The sequence below is a fragment of the Lynx rufus genome, unplaced genomic scaffold (genome assembly GCF_022079265.1).
Source record: "Lynx rufus isolate CCGP_SWC_20201006 ecotype Redwood Valley unplaced genomic scaffold, mLynRuf1.p SCAF_6, whole genome shotgun sequence".
NCBI lineage: Eukaryota > Metazoa > Chordata > Mammalia > Carnivora > Felidae > Lynx > Lynx rufus.
The window spans coordinates 60190378-60211396 of NW_025814878.1; the positions used below are offsets into that span (position 1 = coordinate 60190378).

General features: G+C 37.9%; 1 protein-coding gene across 1 annotated transcript in view; it reads right to left on the bottom strand.

Annotated features, from left to right (window-relative positions):
* Positions 1–1653: 1653 nt before the first annotated feature.
* The window catches only part of MANEA (mannosidase endo-alpha), a 64823-nt gene continuing 45457 nt past the window's right edge, over positions 1654–21019 (bottom strand). The window contains exons 4-5 of the mRNA XM_047102778.1: positions 3190–3266; positions 1654–2417 (exon numbers count right to left, since the gene is read on the bottom strand). Of these exons, the coding sequence (XP_046958734.1) occupies positions 1760–2417; positions 3190–3266 (735 nt within the window). The 3' untranslated portion in view covers positions 1654–1759. The remainder of the gene's footprint in view (positions 2418–3189; positions 3267–21019) is intronic.

Genomic DNA, 21019 nt, shown 5'->3' on the forward strand with positions numbered 1-21019 from the left:
AGTGTGATTATTAGGCATGATGTATTTAGAATTCATCCCTAGGATAGCATACAGTGGCTAACTGGATAGAAGAAAAAAAAATCCACAGGTTCTATCTGTATGAGTGGTCCTATGAAGATGCTTGCTTACATCATTATAGTGATTTATTCTTGTCATTTTCTGAGAAAGTGGATTACTATTATTGTAATTTCCCATCGTCTGATCATTCTGAGAAATGGTAAATTAAGTTATAAGTTTAACACTAATCTTGCCTCTTTTCAAAGAAATTTTACTTCAAAATCACTGATTGAAAATAAATTTCATCACCTGATGGACTATTTTATGATAAATTGTTAATTTACTGTTAATTCTACTGTTGTTAATTTATTTCTGTATGAGTATCTCTAAACCCTGAAGATTTATATGTATTTTTGATTAGTACTGCCCAATTGCTTCTCTTTAATAAATAATATTCATGTAAGCATATATTTTTTTACTATATTTCTAATTACAAATATTAACTATAAGAACTGGAGAATGACATATACTCTATTATTAAAGAGATTCATTGTTGGGGCGCCTGGGTGGCTCAGTCGGTTAAGTGTTCGACTTCGGCTCAGGTCATGATCTCATGGTTTGTGAGTTTGAGCCCTGTGTCAGGCTCTGTGCTAATTGCTCAGAGCCTGGAGCCTGCTTCAGATTCTGTAGTCTCCTCTCTCTGCCCCTCCCCTGCTCGTGCTCTCTCAATAATAAATAAACATTAAAAAAAAATAAAGATTCATTATTAGCATACAGGTAGATTAATTTGTCACAATATGACAAACAACTGATCACAAGCATTACACGTGATAGGTACCATGAATGTATGATGTTTTTACATGGGGATGTTATTACATACAATAAAGTATTTTAAATGAGATTATTTCAATCATTAAATTGGTAAAAGTAAAATGTAGGAATGGATTTAAGATATAAAAATATTTTCACTTCCATGGCCTTAAAATGCTAAGTAAATTTTTTCTATTTTGGTAAAAATAGCTAAAAACAAGAAGGAAATCCGATGACAGGTAAGAAAGAAAAAAAATTGATACTAACAAGTTGGTCTCTGATTAACGTTGAATTTTGAAAACATGAATAACAATTGTGAACTATGTTTTCTTAATAACTGATAAGCAATTATTAACTTTTATGAAACAACTTTCCACAGCTTCTAAAATCTGTAATTCATCGATGTGAAGCAGACACATTAGACGGACAAAACACCAAGCGTGCTATGGTTTATCAAAATTCCTCAAAGGATGATGCAGGCCTTCCTCACACAATAGGATTCACAGTAAGACTGATGTTATGATTACATTCCCTTAAGTATTTTTATTGGAGACTTTAGTGTTCAAACTCTGGATGACTGAATCACTGAAAAAATTCTACATGAAACATGTACACTATCGTTTAAGCCTTATTTTCCTCAGTAGACATACCAAATATGCACACAATCTATTTCTTTGGGCCCAGAATACAAGTTTGATGTAACTGTGCACTAATTATGTAACACAAGCATTTACTGTGAAATGAAAGTACCAAAGTAGAATTTTAACTGCAAATTCAGAACATTGTGCACTTTTCTCTCATTTTTTCAGTGCAGCATTGTGAAGGGTGGCAATGATGACATTACCATTTTTAAAAAAGAACAAATTCTTTTTATTAAGTGTATCAGTGTATACTGATTGACAGTTATTCCTAAAACAAAAAATATTTATTGATTTCTAGAATTATAAATGCATTAAGAAAGAGGCAGCTCATGATCGAATGCATAAGCAGCTCTTTCCTTACTGTATTTTTCAGACCACTTGCGAGTTAGTTCTAGATAAAGACTTGGTTTATGAGGCCGGTAATCTAGGTATACCGTATTACTGGTTCTTTTGGGAACAGCTTTTTCAATCTGAGTTCCTTCGTGCCACTCATTAAAAGAGGTGATGGAAATTACACTGGGGTGGGCATGGAGTGCGGCACCCAGGGCAGTTTCATAGTACTTCCCGCTGATTCGGTTCCGAGTATTTTGAGCGTTCCACGGACGGATGCTGGTGTCTATGTATCCTGGGCCCACACTTGGGATAAAGAGTAGGTTGAACTGATCACAAAAAAATTTTAGCCCTGCCCAGTTCTCATAGGATGAGCCGTAAGTAAAGCCGTTTGTGGCAAAATATGTGTAAATTCCATCAAAACCACCTTGTAGAATATCATACCTATGTTTGCTTTCTACTAGAAGTGCAATGAACAGTCCATCATAAGGAGAATTGCGAATGCTTTGAGACCCTGTGGTGGTTAACAGATTGGCCCATTTTTCAGGCTTTGTGATATAGGAATCATAGATATAAAACATAGGAAGGGCATTGCCAGTCTTAGTCTTGTACCTATAAAAGGCTGGATGACTTCCATACCTAAAATACAAAAATATGTAAAAATGAAATGAATATCTGCAACTCATTTTCCATAGACCATAACTGTTTCTATATTGAAAATGAAGGTAATGCATGCATTTTAATAAGCACATTGTTCACTTTGAGGGGGATCAGTTGTATTATGGGTAATGATTAAAAAAGTATTTTCAATTTTGCAGATTAGAAAAATGAGATACTGGATACATGAAGACATTACCTAACAACAAATTAATTATCTTATATTGAGGTTTACAAATAATGACCAATACCATAAGAAGCCCATTTTCTATATGAATATGTCAACTGCTTCCTACTAGTAATCAACGTCTCCCTGTTGCTGACGAGTTTCTTTTTAAGAGCATATAGTATCTGTCACAGTTCTCATCAGTAAAATCCTTGAACAAAATTAATAAATGTTTCCTTATAATCAGATTAAATATAAATATTAGATGTGAGTCCACTGATAGAGAAGCAGTTCATGTTTAATAATTAGACAAAACTCAATATTTGTGGTTTAATAACATCAATTTAAAATATTTTATATCATTTATAGGATATGAGAAATCATAAACAGCTTAATAAACAGTAAAGTGAACAATTTACACAGAAAGTGAATTATAAGGAATTTCATAAATATTCCTCAAAATGATTAGTTTTAATGTATCAGATCATAACTCATTCAAATCTCTCAAATACATTTAAATTTACTCTTCTTATAACTGTAATTATTACTGGCTCATAAAAAATAATTATAAACACAGAAGAAACTCACTTGTCTATAATATATTTGACATTTTTGTACATGTTTTGATCATCCCGATTGCTATATGGCTCGATGTGAAAAGTGACCTAAAACAAAAAATTGATTAGAGAAATTATTTATAATGTAAAAAAGGTTATTAAAACGTGGAATATACTTTCATTAATTTAAGATAACGTTTATGTTCAATAAGTAGTCAACAGAGAATTCTAAGGGAGAAAGCTCTTAGTCAATGTTGTTACTGTGAAATAATATGCTCAACAGTTTATACTTTTTACCTCCATTCTCATGACTCTCTAAAGTAGTTACTAAGTGAGTCAGACACTTGGAGTCAAAATGGGCAATATGAATTCAGAACCCAAATGTTCGACCACCATCCAATATGTCTTCCTATATTTCTTATAAAGAATAGGGATATATTCTACATCCAGACATAGGTTTCTTTAAAAGAACATGGTCCAGAAAAATCTCGGATTCTGTTCCCAGGTATGACCAACTAAGTTCACATTTAAATGTAGTCAATAGCAAATATCTTTTTTTTTAAAGTTTATTTATTTTGAGAGACAGAGTGGGGGAGGGGGAGAGAGAGAATCCCACGCAGTCTCCACGCCGTCAGTGCAGAGCCCCACAAGGGTGTCAAACTCATAAACCATGAGATCATGACTTGAGCAGAGATCAAGGGTCGGATGCTTAACTGACTGAGTCACCCAAGCATCCTAATAACAGGTATCTTTAAATGACAAAGTCTTCTATCATTAAAACAATATTTCACAAAATAATCTACATATGTGTACTATTACTCAAAGGATTTATTCCAAAATTACTGAAAAAATAACATGTGCTAGTACTATGAATGGTTGTTGATAATGGTTTATAGATAGATCTCAACCATAATTGTAGAAAGCAGTAACCAAAAGTATTTTTTAAATACTGTGCACAGAACAATCATTTTGTAAACTGAAAAACGTTACTTATATACAAATTTAAAAAAACTAATTATGGCTAGCAAAACCATTTTGAATGCTACTTCCAACTAGTACTTAAGATATGAGTATCAAATAATGTGAAAATTTTCACTTTCATTACTAATTTTACTGACTTATCAGTAGTCCTTAAACATCTTTATGACAATCAAATAACATCAAAATGTTTATCTTAACTTTAGGGTTTGGTCTCTATGAAGCATGCATGTAATTAGAAACTTCTAGGGGGTGTCTGGGTGGGTTGGCCAGTTGAGCATCCAACTCTTGATTTTGGCTCAGGCTATGATCCCAGGGTGATGGGGTCAAGCCACACATTGGGCTCCATGCTGAGTGAGCATGGGGTCTGCTTGAGCTTCTCGCTCTCTATGTAAAAATAAAAATAAATTTCTATGCTACTGCAATATAAAGTGCCTTTGTTTTCAATTACCCAATTAAAGTAAAATGAATTTTACATAAATCAGTGCTAACAATTGTCACAGAAGTTTAAAGTCAGATAGCATTTAATGAAAATATTCCCTACATTGTATAATATTATCCAGACTTCATTTTATTAACAGGAAGTTTTATCATTAAGATCAAATTCAATTCTGTGTGTTGTAAGTATTGCTAGGATAGTCATAGTTTTCAGTAGCTCTGGTATTTGCTTTTTAACTTCAATGAAAGCAGATTGGTAAGGATATAGGTATTCTTATGTAATGTTACCTTGGGTAATTCTCCCTTTAGATGGAATGTTGTATTTTCTAAGTTTTCATTTTATAAATAAAGGGTACCATATTAAGCAAACAGCCTATGTCAGATACAAATGACATCTGTATCATCTAATAGTAACCTATCATCTAATACTATCATCTAATAGTAACCTAGTTACTATTTCTCATTCAATGGGAAAATCCTATTAGACCAATGCTAAAATAACCTTATAAATGATAGAATACTATAAATAAAATGAAATGCAATGCTTTAGATTATGGAGTAAGAATCATGAATGTTTCTTCATTTCAGGCTTCTACTTCTGACCTCTCCAGCTCTTCTCCACCCTGCAGCCAAAGTGAACATTCTAAAGTGAACATCTGACAGTCCTGGTGAGGTCAGCAACATGCTGGCATAAAATGTTTCTCCTACTTATCCCCCTTTTTAATCAAAAGATTTGACATTCATACATAAACCAAAGCACCCTCGTGGGTGTTTTCAGACCTATCACCTTACTCCAAAGAACCTGGCAGGAGTCTCACCCACCAGTGCAGCCAGTAAGAGACAAACCAACCTCTGTAAGAGCTGGGGAACCAGAGAAGGTAGCCAAACTGCCTAGACCCCTCTTGCCACTATGGGACAAAAATCAGGTGAGTGCAGATCTGAACAGGCACTCACACATCAGAGAGAGAACATGCTCCTGAGTCTAGACTTCCCTAAGGCAGACTCTAGCACACTACCCTAAAGGGAAAAATATAGGAGTTTGGTTGCAGAAGAAGCAGTAAGAGAAACATTCCAGGCTAAGAAAACACTGAAGGGTGCTGATTTATCTGGTGGCAGTGACCTCTCCTGCAAGGGAAAAGAAATCAGTGACTGCCTACTTATGGCAACTAGAGAAATCCATTTTCTGCCTCAGCACATGGAGTACTAAGGTGGGAGCTCTATAACTGGAAGTTGGGAGGATACTGGAAAAGAAGCAGGTAAGAATTTCAAATGGTGTGAGAAGGACTGTGCTTGACAAGAAGTACCACTCCTGGGATCATCCTACTGGGTCTGTGGGAGCACCCAGTGCTAAACCCACACCTCCCCTCAAGGTCTGTTAGTTCCTTGTGCAGGATTCTCAAGTGCCACTGTGAGAGTAGTCTCTAGTAGACAGCACAAACTTGAGCTATAGTGCCACCTTCTAGAAAACAAAAGAAATGCTTGTAGTCTGGTAAATTATAAGAACCAGAGAAAACCTAAAAGCTTTAGAAAACTGCCCCAAAGGAGGAACAAGATGACGAGAAGGTTTCTTCAAAAACACAGAGGAAAAATACAGTAACAATACTATAGAACATAATACCCCATCTGAAGACAGTAAGCAGAATTAAGGAGGTATCTTCTACTTCAAATGTGAAAGCACCAATAAATATCTACAAAGGTTATGAAAATTCAAGGAAACAGGGCATTACTAAGAGAAAATTATATTCTTCAGCAATCAAGCTCACAGGCACAGGGTATTCTGATATAACTGATAAAGAATTTAAGATAGCTATAATGAAGAAACTCAACAAGTTGTAAGAAAATTCAGAAAGACAATTCAATGAAGTCAGGAATTAAAAATACAAACAAAATGTTTTTTTTTTACCAAAGAGAATGAAATTATAGAAACAGAACAAATTCTGGAGCTGATAATTCAATAAAACAGAGAGCATATATAACAAGGCCCATCACACAGAAGAAAGAATAATTGACACGGAGAATAAGAATCTTGAAATAACACAAAAGAGAGAAATTAGAGTTAAAAAAAAGTGAAGAAAGCCTATGTGAGTGGTGATTATCCATAAAGGAGGCAAATATCAGAATAAATCAGGATTTCAGAAGAAGAGACAGAGAAGGGGGCAGAGTTTATAAATAAATTTTTAAAAAGCTGAGAACTTCCCAAACCTGAGGAAAGTTATGTATGTCCAAGTCTACCAACTAATAGATCACCCTTTTATCTCAATACCCAATGACCTTCTATAAGACATAACTGTCACAAATAATAAAGAATATTAAAGACATCCAATTTAAAAAAAAATGTAACTTACGTAGGAATTCCCATTAGGCTATCAGTGTATTTCTCTGCAGAACATCTACTGGCCAGGAGAGAGCATGATGACATATTTGAAGTGTTGAAAGACAAAAACTTGTCAGCCAAGAATATTTAATCTGGCAAAGTTTCCCTTCAGATATGAAGAGGAAATAAAGGCTTTCCCAGACCAATGAAATAAAGTTCACCACCACTAAATCTGCGTTGCAAGCAACCTGATAAAGAGTTCTTCAAGCTAAAATGAAGACATGCTAATAAGCCACATAAAAACATTCAAAAGTACACAACACACTAGGTAAAAGTAAAAATATACCTTAGAAAACTGTAACTCTATATTAGGATGGTGTGTCAACTCTTCAACTACAGTATAAAAGTCAGAGGAAAAGCAGTAAAAATAAATACAGCAACAATAAGTTGTTAAAGAAAAAACAGGAGGTCAATTGGAACATCAATAATAAGACAAAACCCACAGCAAATTGACAAAGGAGGAAACAGAACATACCACCATGAAAAATAACCAATTTACAAAGGTAGGCAGAAAGAGAGGTAAAAAGAAATAATGGAAATATAAAAGCTATTAACGGTTAAGGACTTACTAAAAAATCACTCTAAACATAAGTGGTTTGAATTCACCAATCAAAAGGCACTCTGGCTGGCTGGATAAAAACTAAGACCCAAGTATTTGGTACCAACAATGGATACACTTCAGCTTTAAGGATGCATGTAAAACTTGAAGAGATGGAAAAGATACTCCATGCAAGTGGAATTGCAGTAGAACATCAAATTTCAGAATATAAATTCAAAGAGGGCTGAAAAATTAAGCAAAAATCGTTAATTTTTTTATGGCAATGTTTCCATGTGCTGTGGCAATGATGCTGTATTTTAAAAGTATTTTTGTGTTTCTTCTGGTAATACTTTCCCCTAAAATATCAACAGATATAATTTATTGTACTTATGCTAATTATGGTTAACTTTCCTCTTTACAAAATTGTGTCTCTGTGAGTGTTAAATATTTTTGTTTCTTTGTAGTTTTACTTTATAATTTATTTGATATAAATGTTAACTCTAGTAGGGAAAGAAAATAAAAAACGGTTCCAATTCAAGATAGTGACGTAGGAAGAAGATCCTACACTCACCTAACATGGACACACTATATCTATAGCTATATCTATGGAATAATTTCCTCTGGAAAAAAAAAACCCTAAAACCTGGCAGCATGAGCTCTTCACATCTGGCAAACATGGGAAAAACCATATCAAAGTACATAGGAAAGACTGAGACAATCTTATGATAAACCCACCCCCGATCCATAATCAGAAGGGGATTCAAAAGCTGGAGCTTCTCCCAGAGAAGCAAAGTGTTTGATCCCACATTGGGTATCCCACTTTTAAGACTGCCACCTGACAGAGGAGTCCCCAAAACATCTGGCTTTGAAGACCAACAGGGTTCATACCCATCAGACTGATGGTTCTTAAAAGGTTCACCTGCCGACTCACCTGCCCCAGGGCCCAGCACAGAAACAGTTCTTTGAAAGGTGCCCAGACTTTATGTCAAAGAGACTCATTTGCTAATGTTAAAGCATTGATCTGAGAGGCAGGGGCCTATGGGAATACTCTCTGGGGAAGAAGGCCGGTGGGTGAATTCTTCCTGATCTCTCTCTCTGTTGTGCTCTAGAACACCAGTATCTCCTAAAGGAGAGCTTTTACCCATGTCTGGTATCCCGGTTTTTATGTCTGGTGACCCAGTTTTTGTGTCTGCCACTCAGGAAACACCCCTTGATCACCTGGCTCTCAAGAACAAGGAGCTTATCATCTTAAGGGACCCAGGAACACAACAATCAGAGAGGCAGTTCTTGGCAGACTGGCACTCCCCTGGGAGAGTATTGATAGCAGACTGAAACCCAGTCCCAAATGGAGAAAGAGGCCTATTTGCTTGTCCAGGAGCTCTGACCAGAGGGTTTGACCTCAGGCTTCTGATTTGGCACATTTATAGATATCCAGAGAATTGCTCAGTGGATGCAGTATTTACATTCTCCATCTGCCTTGCAGTAGAACATCAAATTTCAGAATATGCCCTTGCCCTTATCTTCAAGAAAGGAACTTAAGTTCTTGGCTGGTGGCTTGATTTGTACAGCTGCTTCCAGGGGACACCTCCACATCACCTGGCTGTGCTGGCCAGTGGAGTTAATGCTCACAAATGCCACAGGACTGTAACACACAGAAAAATAATTCTTAAACAGATACCACCTCTTTGGCATAGCAACAGGTAACAACTAGGAGCTCAGTCTTTTTGTAAAAGAGGCCTAATAGTTTGCAATCTGAGAGGCAGGCTTCTAATTAAACACATTTACGGGCTCACTGTAAACCTTTCCTGGGCCCTCAGAGGGCCAGGCACTATCTCTGGTTCTCCCTCTGCTGCACTTCAGAGCATCAGCATCTCTTAGAGGGGGCCTCTTACATGTGTCTGGTGCCCTGATTTTTGCAGCTGCAACCAAGAGGATAACCCTTGAATGCCTGGCTCTGGTAGCAGCAGTGCTGGAGTTCTGGAGTCTCCCAGAAATGCACTAACCAGAGACTTGGTGGCACAGGTACTTCGTGGCACAGCACACAGCAGACTGAAACACAGCCCCATTCTGTCAAAAAAAAGGCAGACTTGCTTGTCCTGGAGCTTCGGCCTTAGGGAAAGATTTCAGGTTTGGCACACATCTGGAGCATACAGAAGTGCTTTCAGGGAATGTAGGCGAGAGGATGTGGTCTTTGCGCTCTCCCTCTGCTTCACAGCTTGTGGAGTCTCCCAGAAAGGAGCTAATAAACTTGTCTGGTGCTACAATTTTCACAACTGCCATGCAGGCAACATATCCAGATTGCCTGGCTCTGATGACTGGTGGGTCTCACGTCTGTGGTCCCACTGGACTGTATTTATTTGTATTCTTTAAAAAGCTACTGCCTGGGGCACCTGGGTGGCTCAGTCGGTTAAGCGGCCGACTTCGGCTCAGGTCATGATCTCGCCATCCCTGAGTTCAGGCCTTGCATCGGCCCTGTGCTGACAACTCAGAGCCTGGAGCCTGTTTCAGATTCTGTGTCTCCCTCTCTCTGACCCTCCCCCGTTCATGCTCTGTCTCTCTCTGTCTCAAAAATAAATAAACGTTTAAAAAAATTTTTTTTTTCAAATTTTTTTTTCAACGTTTATTTATTTTTGGGACAGAGAGAGACAGAGCATGAACGGGGGAGGGGCAGAGAGAGAGGGAGACACAGAATCGGAAACAGGCTCCAGGCTCTGAGTCATCAGCCCAGAGCCTGACGCGGGGCTCGAACTCACGGACCGCGAGATCGTGACCTGGCTGAAGTCGGACGCTTAACCGACTGCGCCACCCAGGCGCCCCTAAAAAAAATTTTTTTTAAAGCTACTGCCTAACTAAGGCTCTGGTTTATCAGCCTGAATCTAGGTGCTGATGGAGGCTCTCTCTTGCTTTGTATAACTATTTGGAATACCCCAACGACAGGGATCTATTAAAAATAAAATAGAGGGTGCCTGAGTGGCTCAGTTGGTTGAGCATCCGACTTTGGCTCAGGTCATGATCTCACAGTTTGTTAAGTTTGAATCCCACATTGGGCTTGGGCTCACTGCTGTCAGTGCAGAGCCTGCTTCAGATCATCTGTCCCTCTCTCTCTCTCTCTCTGCCCCTCTCCTGCTTTCCCTCTCTCTCTAAAAAATAAACATTAAAAATAATCTTAACAGACAGCCAAAAGCTAGGGCAGGGTTGAGTTTTAAGGTTCGGCTCCTGTATAAGGCCAACCATTCAAGACGGGGAGAGATGGTTGTTTCATCTAATGCATAGAAACCAACAGAGAGTCAAATAAAATGGAGATAGTAACTTACCTGATAAAGAGCTGAAATTAATAATCTTAAATATGGTCACAAAACTCAGAAGAATGGATAAAAAAGTGAAAACTTCAACAAAGGGATAATATTAGAAAGTACGAAATGAAAGTGCTAAAGAATTAAATAGCTGAACTGAAAAATACACAAGAGGGATTAAATAGCATGAAACAGAAGAAAGGTTCAGTGAACTCGAACACAGGGCATAGGAACTCACCAACCAGAACAGCAAAAAATAAGTAAATAGTAAATAAATTAATTAAAAAGAATGGAAAAATAGTGAACCTAAATTAAGGGATTTTTATAGGAGAACATCAAGTAAACATTTGCATGACAGGGGTCCCAGAAGGAGAAGAGAGAGAGAGAAATGGAGATGTAATGTAGAACACAGTGACTACAGTTCCTAATACTGCACTGCATATTTGAAATTTACTAAGAGATTAGACCTTAAAATTTTTATCACAAGAAAATTTTACAATCATGCGTGGTGGTAGATGTTAACTGGACTTAGTGTGGTGATTATTCCACAATATATATAAATATAAAATCTTTACACTGTACACCTGAAACTAATATAATGTTACATGTCAATTATACCCCATTAAAAAACAAAGGAAATCAAAGAATGTCTCAACACAAATGAAAATGGAAACACAACACACCCAAACCAACGGAATGCTTCAAAACTAGTTCAGAGACAAGTTTATAGATGATAGATGCACATATTAAAAAATGAAAATGAGAAAGGTCACATATAAACAGCCTAACTTTATACCTCAAGAAACTGGAAAAAGAACAAATTAAGCTTAAAGTTAGCAGAAGGAAGGAAATAATAAAGATCAAATAATAAAGATCAAAGATCAAATGGAAACCGGAAAAGCAATAGAAAAGAGTAACGAAACTAAGAGCTGTTTTTTTGCAAAGATTAACAAAATTTATAACTCTTAAGTGAGAATGAGACAGAAGACTCAAAAAAGAAATTACAACAGACCCTATCAAAATAAATAGGATAAGAGACTACTATGAATAATTATATGCCAACAAATTAGATAACCTAGAAGAACGGGATAATTTCCTAAAGACACAGAAAAAGAAAATCTAAGCACACATTAAGAAATTGAATCAGTTATCAAAAGCTTCCTGATTCATGAAACCCCATGACCAGATGTCTTACTTAACTGGGAATTCTACCAAATATTTAGAGTTACTGCTAATACTTTTCACTTTTTTCCAAAAAATAGAAGAGCAGGAAACACTTCTAAACTGATTGTATGAGGCCAGCATTACCGTGATGCCAAAGCTAGATAATGATGCTACATGGGTAGAAAACTATGGACCTTCTGAAAAGACAGGCACAAGTTCTCAACAAATATTAGCAAACTGAATTCAAGAACTCATTAACAAAACTATATACCATGACCAAGTAGAAATTATCACTGGGAATCAAGATGGTTCAACATACTTAAATCAATGAGATACATCACATTAACAGAATGAAAGAGGGGCGCCTGGGTGGCGCAGTCGGTTAAGCGTCCGACTTCAGCCAGGTCACGATCTCGCGGTCCGTGAGTTCGAGCCCCGCATCAGGCTCTGGGCTGATGGCTCGGAGCCTGGAGCCTGTTTCCGATTCTGTGTCTCCCTCTCTCTCTGCCCCTCCCTCGTTCATGCTCTGTCTCTCTCTGTCCCAAAAATAAATAAAAAACGTTGGAAAAAAAAAAAAACAGAATGAAAGATAAAGATCATATGATGATCATCTCAATAGATGCAGAAAAAGCATTTAAAAAAATACAACATCCTTTCATCATAAAACCCTCAACAAATCTGATATAGAAGGATCATACCTAACAATGCTCTAGACTGTGGATCAGGTTCAGGTCTGCTCTGTGTGCCTTACCATTCAGGGTCCTAGGCACAAAGAGCACCTGGTGCATCCTGTTCTCATTGAAGAGAAAGGAACACGACCATGGACAATGCTTATGCTCAGACATGGTATACATTATGTTTCTTCACATCTCATCAGCCAAAGTAAGCCATGAGGTCAAGCCCAACATCAGTGGGGCAAGAGGTACCCTTACTCTTTTCCACGGAGGGGAAAGGAAACAGGAATATTGGCCAAACAATGACACAAATATACCAAAACATGTCTCACTCAAGTACTGTTTCACTGCTATGTTCATGAAGATATAGGAGGGCATGGGGCACCTGGGTGGCTCAGTCAGTTAAGTGACTTTAGCTCAGGTCATGACCTCACGGTTCATGAATTTTAACCCTGCATCAGGCTCTGTGCTGACAGCTCAGAGCCTGGAGCCTGCTTTGGATTCTGTGTCTTCCTCTCTCTCTGCCCCTCCCCCTTTCACCTTCCCTCCTTCTCTCTCTAAAATAAATAAACATTAAAGACAATTTAAAAAACTAAAGATCAGAGCTGGATTTTTTTCTACCTTGTCTTTGCCCTCCTATACCTTTAAAAAAATTTTTTTAATGTTTATTTTTGAGAGAGAGACACAGCATGAGCGGGGGGCAGGGGGGAAAGACAGAGAGGGGAAGACAGAATCCAAAGCAGGCTCCAGGCTCTGAGCTGTCAGCACAGAGCTCGATGTGGGGTTCAACGTTTATTTATTTTTTATTTTTTTTTGGGACAGAGAGAGACAGAGCATGAACGGGGGAGGGGCAGAGAGAGAGAGGGAGACACAGAATCGGAAACAGGCTCCAGGCTCTGAGCCATCAGCCCAGAGCCTGACGCGGGGCTCGAACTCACGGACCGCGAGATCATGACCTGGCTGAAGTCGGACGCTTAACCGACTGCGCCACCCAGGCGCCCCTCGATGTGGGGTTCAATCATGAACCATGAGGTCATGACCTGAGCTGAAATCAGAGGCTTAACTGACTGAGCCACCCAGGCACCCCTGATTTTTACAGTTTTTACAAAACCAACCTACTCAGTGACAGTTAAAAGTGATATAGCTCTTATTCCAGTGAATACACTGACAAATATATGAGAGAGCAGATATCTCTCTTTGAAAACTCATGATTTATATTTTAGTTTTACTCATTTACTTTGCTCCCCCTTGAAGAAATTAATCCACATTTGCTAAAGATCATGCAAAACAAGTAACTACAGTGTCAAACATTTTTATTATTCTTGCTTGTTTGACTTAAAACGCACTAACCTAAAATGACTCTTGGTTGAAGTTAATAAAAATTGCAATTACTAAGTACTTAGTGACTAATACTAGTTATACTATTATGTAATGAAAACTAATGAGCTATGACAAAAGCTTAACTATGAGACAAACTCATTTTTGAGCAAACTCTCTTTCCTAAACAACAACAAAAAAAGAGAATAAAGGAAAAACATTTTCAGCTCAGAAAGTAGCAAGAGAGGAGTAAAATAAACCCAAGCAAAGAATGAGAAAAATATCAATCAAGGTTGAATACAATTAATACATTAAAACTACTGGAATATTTTAGGGATGCCTGGGTGGCTCAGTCAGTTAAGTGACTAACTCTTGATTTCATCTTGGGTCATGATCTGGTTCTTCGGATTGAATCCCACACAGGACTTCGCACTGATAGTGCAGAGCCTGGATGGATTCTGTCCCTCTCTCTCTTTCTACTCCTCCCCCACTTATGTGTTCTCTCTCTAAATAAACACTAAAAAAAGTTGAATATTTTAAAAATAAAATTGATAAATTGAAGAGCTGCTTTCTTAGGGGTAAGGGACTAATACTAACTCTATACTAATCAAATTGGAGAAAAGGGGAGATTACTTCCTGGGGCTGAAAATTAGCAAGCAAAAAAAGTTTTTACTAATAAACCCATTTATTTTACCCTTAAAGCTTCAGGTTTGGTGACAAATGTGTATTGTGGGCCCTAGTTTATTAGCACAGAACTCAGAGAATTACTCCTCCTTTGTATCATATTGCCTTAAAATTTTAATTTTAGTAAATTACTGTCATTATTTAAGCATTAACTTTTGTTTGAACTAGAAAGCAAAGTATCCATTCTTTATAAAAACAGGATATATTACACTTTATCTATTTACAAAAATATCCTTTCAACAATATTACAGAAATCACACAAAAATCCAATAAATAAAACCATCTTATGGTTTCATGTCATTTCATGACATCTTATGATGTCATTTTAAAATGAGGAACATAAGCCAAGAAGATGAAGTAAGTAACATAAAACTCCAGAGCTAAGAACCCCAGTCTCATGGTTCCTGGTCTACTTTTTTAAAGCACTGCATAATTGCTCCCCACATACAAATCAAAAAAATTGTCCTAAAAAGTTTGTAAAATATTAGACTCTCTGGTTTCAAATTTTTCTGATCATCAGATATAAAATTTGAGACACATATTTGCAAACAACATGATATTCTGTTAGCAAACATGAAAGACCACCAAAAAAATTGCTAGAATACATGAACTCAGCAAAGTTGCAAGACATAAAATCAACGTATAGAAATCTCTTGCATTTCTATATGCCAACAATGAAGCAGCAGAAAAAGAAATCAAGAAATCATTCCCATTTGCAATTGCACAAAAAAACATAAGATAACTAGGAATAAACCTAACCGAAGAGGTAAAAGATTTATACTCTGAAAACTATAGGAGACTTATGAAAGAAATTAAAGAGGACACAAAGGAATGGAAAAGCATTCTACGCTCATGGATTAGAACACTGTTAAAATGTCTACACTACTCAAAGCAATCTACACATTTAATACAATCCCTGTCAAAATACCACCAGCATATTTTGCAGAGCTAGAACAAACAATCCTAAAATTTGTATGGAACCACAAAAGACCTTGAATAGCCAAAGCAATCCTGAAAAAGAAAAATAAAACTGGAGGCATCATCATTCTGGATTTCTAGCTGTATTACAAATCTGTAGTCCTTGAGACAGTATGGTACTGGCACAAAAACAGACACACAGATCAATGGAACAGAACAGAACCCCCAAAATGGACCCACAACTATATAGTCAACTATACTCCACCGGAAAAAAATGGTACTGGGAAAGCTGGATACTAACATGCACAAGAATGAAACAGGACTACTTTCTTACACAATACACAAAAATAAATTCAAATGGATGAAAGACTTAAACGTGAGACAGGAAACAATCAAAATCCTCGAGGAAAACCCAGACAGGAACCTCTTTGACCTCCACTGCAACAAATTCTTACTGGACACGTTGCTGAAGGCAAGGGAAACAAAAGCAAACATGAACTATGGAGACTTCATCAAGATAAAAAGCTTCTGCACAGTGAGGGAAACAATCAACAAAACTAAAAGGCAGGCTACAAAATGGGAGAAAAGAGGGGAGGGGCCGACATGGTAGGGAAACAGGGGGATCCGAAGTTCCCTCATCTCACAAACAAACCAGTGCTGAAGCTAAAGGACTTTGAACTCTGAGAGTCTGGGAGGAAAAGAGACAGTCATGCTTCCAGGCACCCACTGGGACAATCTGATGGGCCATAGGTGCATGATTGCAAACCCGGAGAGAGAAAACGAAGGAGGGGAGGGATCCCCTTCTGCGGAGAGACAAAGGGAAGAGCAAGAGTGGCTGAGGAAGCTTAGGACTGTATCTGGACAAGAAAAAAACAAAACAAAACAAAACAAAACAAAACAAAAACATGGATCAGGACGGAGAAAGAGCCAATCTCTAACTGAAGGGCTTTCTCCAGACAGGGGACTGGGGCTGGCTGCCCATATGGTGTACCTGGGGAAGAGGGGAGCCAGCCCCAGGCTCAGTGGCTAGGTCAGGGGTGCAGTCCTCAGTAGGAGAAAGCAATCCTCTCCCTGGAATGCTGTGGGACAGGGCAGGTCCCCCTGCACCCGCAGCTGGGGACCACATATTGGGTGGCGCACAGCTGTGCTTCCCCAGTACCAGGGCACACGGACAGGAGTTTGAATCCCAGCCAAGCACTGGGGCTTGGGAGTCAGTGGAGCAGGACAAACTGACTCGTTTTTGCCCGTGGCACTGTGAGGACAGCTCGAACAGAGTGGTTTGGCTCACTGGGTCCATGGAGGAGAGACTGGGGTGTCACTATTTTTCTCCCCATCACCAACAAGGGGGGACTTCAGCAAAGGGCCAATGGGGCCCACAGAGGAGGCGGGACCCGCCTACACCAAACCACACCCCTCTGCGCCTGCTAACTGCCTATCTACTGGAGCAGGATTGATACTGATGAACCAGACGGCCTCTTCTCCAGACCAGCGCTGTTGCATTGCCTGATCTAATTCTCAGACATTTATTATATAGATATATTCTTCCTTCCTTTTCTCCTTCTCATCTCTTCCCTCCTCTACTCTGGTTACTCTAAATAGGTCTTTAAACAAACCAAAACCAATCTATTCTCTTGATACATGTTCTATACCTCCTTCTTTATTCTCCTTTCTCTCTCTCTGGATTAAACCATATAGTTTCTCTGTCTGGGTAACTATTTTCTTTTTCTTTTTCCAAGTGTTGTCTTTATTTTCCTTTCTCTCTCTCTCTCTGGATTAAGCCACATAGTTTCTCTGGTCAGTTCTTATTCTTTCTTTTTCCCTACCCCTGTCATTTCTCTCTTTGTATGGGATAAGGCCTCTTCCATCAGCACCACCTCCACCCTGTTGTTTACTAGTAGCTGGTGTTTCTGGTTTTTTGTTTTTGGGTTGTGTGTTCAAGTGTTTTTGTTTTCTGTTGTTTTTGTTTGTTTTCCTTTCCAGGGCTACTTCAAGGAACAAATCAAAGCACATCTAGTGAAGGGTTCAAAATATCACTAAGAGCAGGGAGACAAAGTAGCCAAACTCACAACAATAGAGAGCAAGTAGCACTCTCCAAAAAAACACCTCCTATAGGGCCAGGCCCTGGACAATGTATGACCCCCCTTTAATATAGCAGTGCTTGCAGGTGCAGGACACATACAAAGCTTAAAACACATAAGGGACAGAAAACTAGCCAAAATGACAAAAATGGAAGAATTCCCCTCAAAAGAAATTCCAGGAAGAAATGACAGCTAAAGAATTGCTCAAAACAGATATAAACAATATGACTGAACAAGAATTTAGAATAATAGTCATAAGATTAATTGCTGGTACTTGAAAAAAACATAGAAGACAGCAGAGAATCTATTGCTGCAGAGATCAAAGAACTAAAAAATAGTCATGATGTATTAAAAAAAATCTGTAATGAGGTGCAAAATAGAGATGGCAAAAACCAGAATTGAAGAGGCAGAGGGGAGAAGAGTAAAATTATGGAAAAAGGTGAAAAAAATTCTGGATCACAAGGGGAGAATTAGAGAACTAAGTGACTCAATGAAACAGAACAACATCCATATCGCAGGAGTTCCAGAAGAAGAAGAAGAAGAAGAAGAAGAAGAAGAAGAAGAAGAGAGAGAAGGGGGCCTAAGATGTGCTTGAACAAATCATAGCTGACAACTTCCCCAATCTGGGGAAGCAAACACGTTGAAATCCAGGAGGCACAGAGAACTCCCTTCAGACGTAATCTGAATTGATCTTTTGCAAGACATATCAGAGTGAAACTGGCAAAATACAAAGATAAAGAGAGAACTCTGAAAGCAGCTGGGGATAAACGGGCCTTAACCTGTAAGGATAGACAGACACATGAGGGTAGTAGCCGATCTATCTACTGAAAATTGACAGAAAGGAGTGGCAGGAAATTTTCAAAGTGATGAATAGGAAAAATATGCAGCCAAGAATCCTTTATCCAGCAAGCCTGTCATTCAGAACAGAAGGACAGATAAAGGTTTTCCCAAACAAACAAAAACTGAAGGAATTCATCAGGACTAAACCAGCCATACAAGAGATCCTAAGGGGGACTCTGTGAGTACTGCAAACACCACAAAGGACCAGAGACACCACTATAAGCATGAAACCTACAGATAACATGATGACTCTAAATGCATATTTTTCATTAATAACACAATGTAAATGGACTAAATGTTCCAATCAAAAGACATAGGGTATCAGAATGCATAAAAAAACAAGACCCATTCTATTCTCTGTCTATAAGAGACTCATTTTAGACCTGAGGGCACCTTCAGATTGAAAGTGAGGGGATGGAGAACTATCAAGAAAGCTGGAGTAGCCAAACTTATATCAGACAAACTGGACTTTAAATTAAAGGCTGTAACAAGAGATGAAGAAGGGCACAGTCTATCCATCAAGAAGAGCTAACAATTAGAAATGTTTATGCACCGAATTCAGTAACACTCAAATATATAAAACAATTAATCACAAACCTAAGCAATCTTATTGGTAAGAATGTGGTAATTGCAGGGGACTTTAATACTCCACTTACAACAATGGACAGATCATCTAGACAGAAAATCAATAAGAAACAATGGTCCTGAATGATACACTGGAGCAGATGGACTTGACAGATAAAGTTAGAACTTTTCATCCAAAAGCAGCAGAATAAACATTCTTCTTGAGTGCACATGGAACATTCTCCAAGATAGATCACATACTGGTTCACGAAACAGCCCTCAATAAATACAAAAGAATTGAGATCATACCATGCACTTTCAGATCACAATGCTATGAAACCTGAAATCAACCACAGGAAAAAGTTTGGAAAACCTCCAAACGCATGGAGGTTAAAGGACATCCTACTAAAGAATGAATGGGTCAACCAGGCAATTAAAGAAGGAATTAAAAAAATATATGGAAACAAATGAAAATGAAAACACAACAATCCAAACCCTTTGGGATGCGGCAAAAGTAGTCCTAAGAGGAAAATACATTGCAATCCAGGCCTACCTCAAGAAACAAGAAAAATCCCAAATACAAAATCTAACAGCACACCAGAAGGAACTAGAAGCAGGACAACAAAAAAACCCCAAACCCAGCATAAGAGAAATAATAAAGGTCAGAGCAGAAATAAACAATATAGAATCCAAAAATAAAAATAAAAATAAAACAGTAGAACAGATCAATGAAACTAAGAGTTGGTTTTTTGAAGAAATAAACAAAATTGATAACCCCTAGCCAGACTTCTCAAAAAGGGAGAAGACCCAAATAGATAAAATCACAAATGAAAATGGAGTTATCACAGCCAATCCCTCAGAAATACAAGAAATTATCAGAGAATACTTTGAAAAATTATATGCCAACAAACAGGACAACCTGGAAGAAATGGACAAATTCCAAGACACCCACACACTACCAAAACTCAAACAGGAAGAAAGAGAAAATTTGAACAGACCCCAAACTAATGAAGAAATTGAATCAGTTATCAAAAATCTCCCAACAAATAAGGGCCCTGGATCAGATGGCTTCCCTGGAAAATTCTACCAGACATTTAAAGCAGAGTTAATACCCATCCATCTCAAATTGTTCCACAAAATAAAAATGGAAGAAAAACAGCATTACCTTGATTCCTAAACCAGACAGAGACACCACGAAAAAGGAGAACTCCAGGCCAATATCCCTGATGAACACAGATACAAAAATTCTCAACAAGATACTAGCAAATCAAATTCAACAGCATATAAAAAGAATTATTCACCATGACCAAGTGGGATTCACTCTTGAGCTGCAGGGCTGGTTCAATATTTGCAAATCAATCAATGTGATACATCACATTAAGAAAGGATAAGAACCATATGATGCTGTCAATAGATGCAGAAAAAGCATTTGACAAAATACAACATCCTTTCTTAATAAAAACCATCAAGAAAGGAACATACTTAACATCATAAAAGCCATGTATGAAAAGCCCACAGCTAATATCATCCTCAATGCGGAAAAACTGAGAGCTTTCCCCCTGAGATCAGGAACATGACAGGGATGTCCACTCTCACCACTGTTGTTTAACATAGTGTTGGAAGTTCTAGCATCAGCAATCAGACAACAAAAGGAAATAAAAGGCATCAAAATTGGCAAAGAAGTCAAATTTTCACTTATTGCAGACAACACAATACTCTACATGGAAAACCCCAAAGACTCCACCAAAAGACTCCTAGAACTGATACATGAATTCAGTAAAGTTGCAGGGTACAAAATCAATGTACAGAAATCGGTTGCATTTTTATACACCAATAATGAAGCAACAGAAAGAGAAATAAACGATCCCATTTACAACTGAACCAAGAACCATAAAATACTTAGGAATAAACCTAACCAAAGATGTACAAGACCTGTATGCTGAAAACTATAGGAAGTTCATGAAGGAAACTGAAGAAGACACAAAGAAATGGAAAAACATT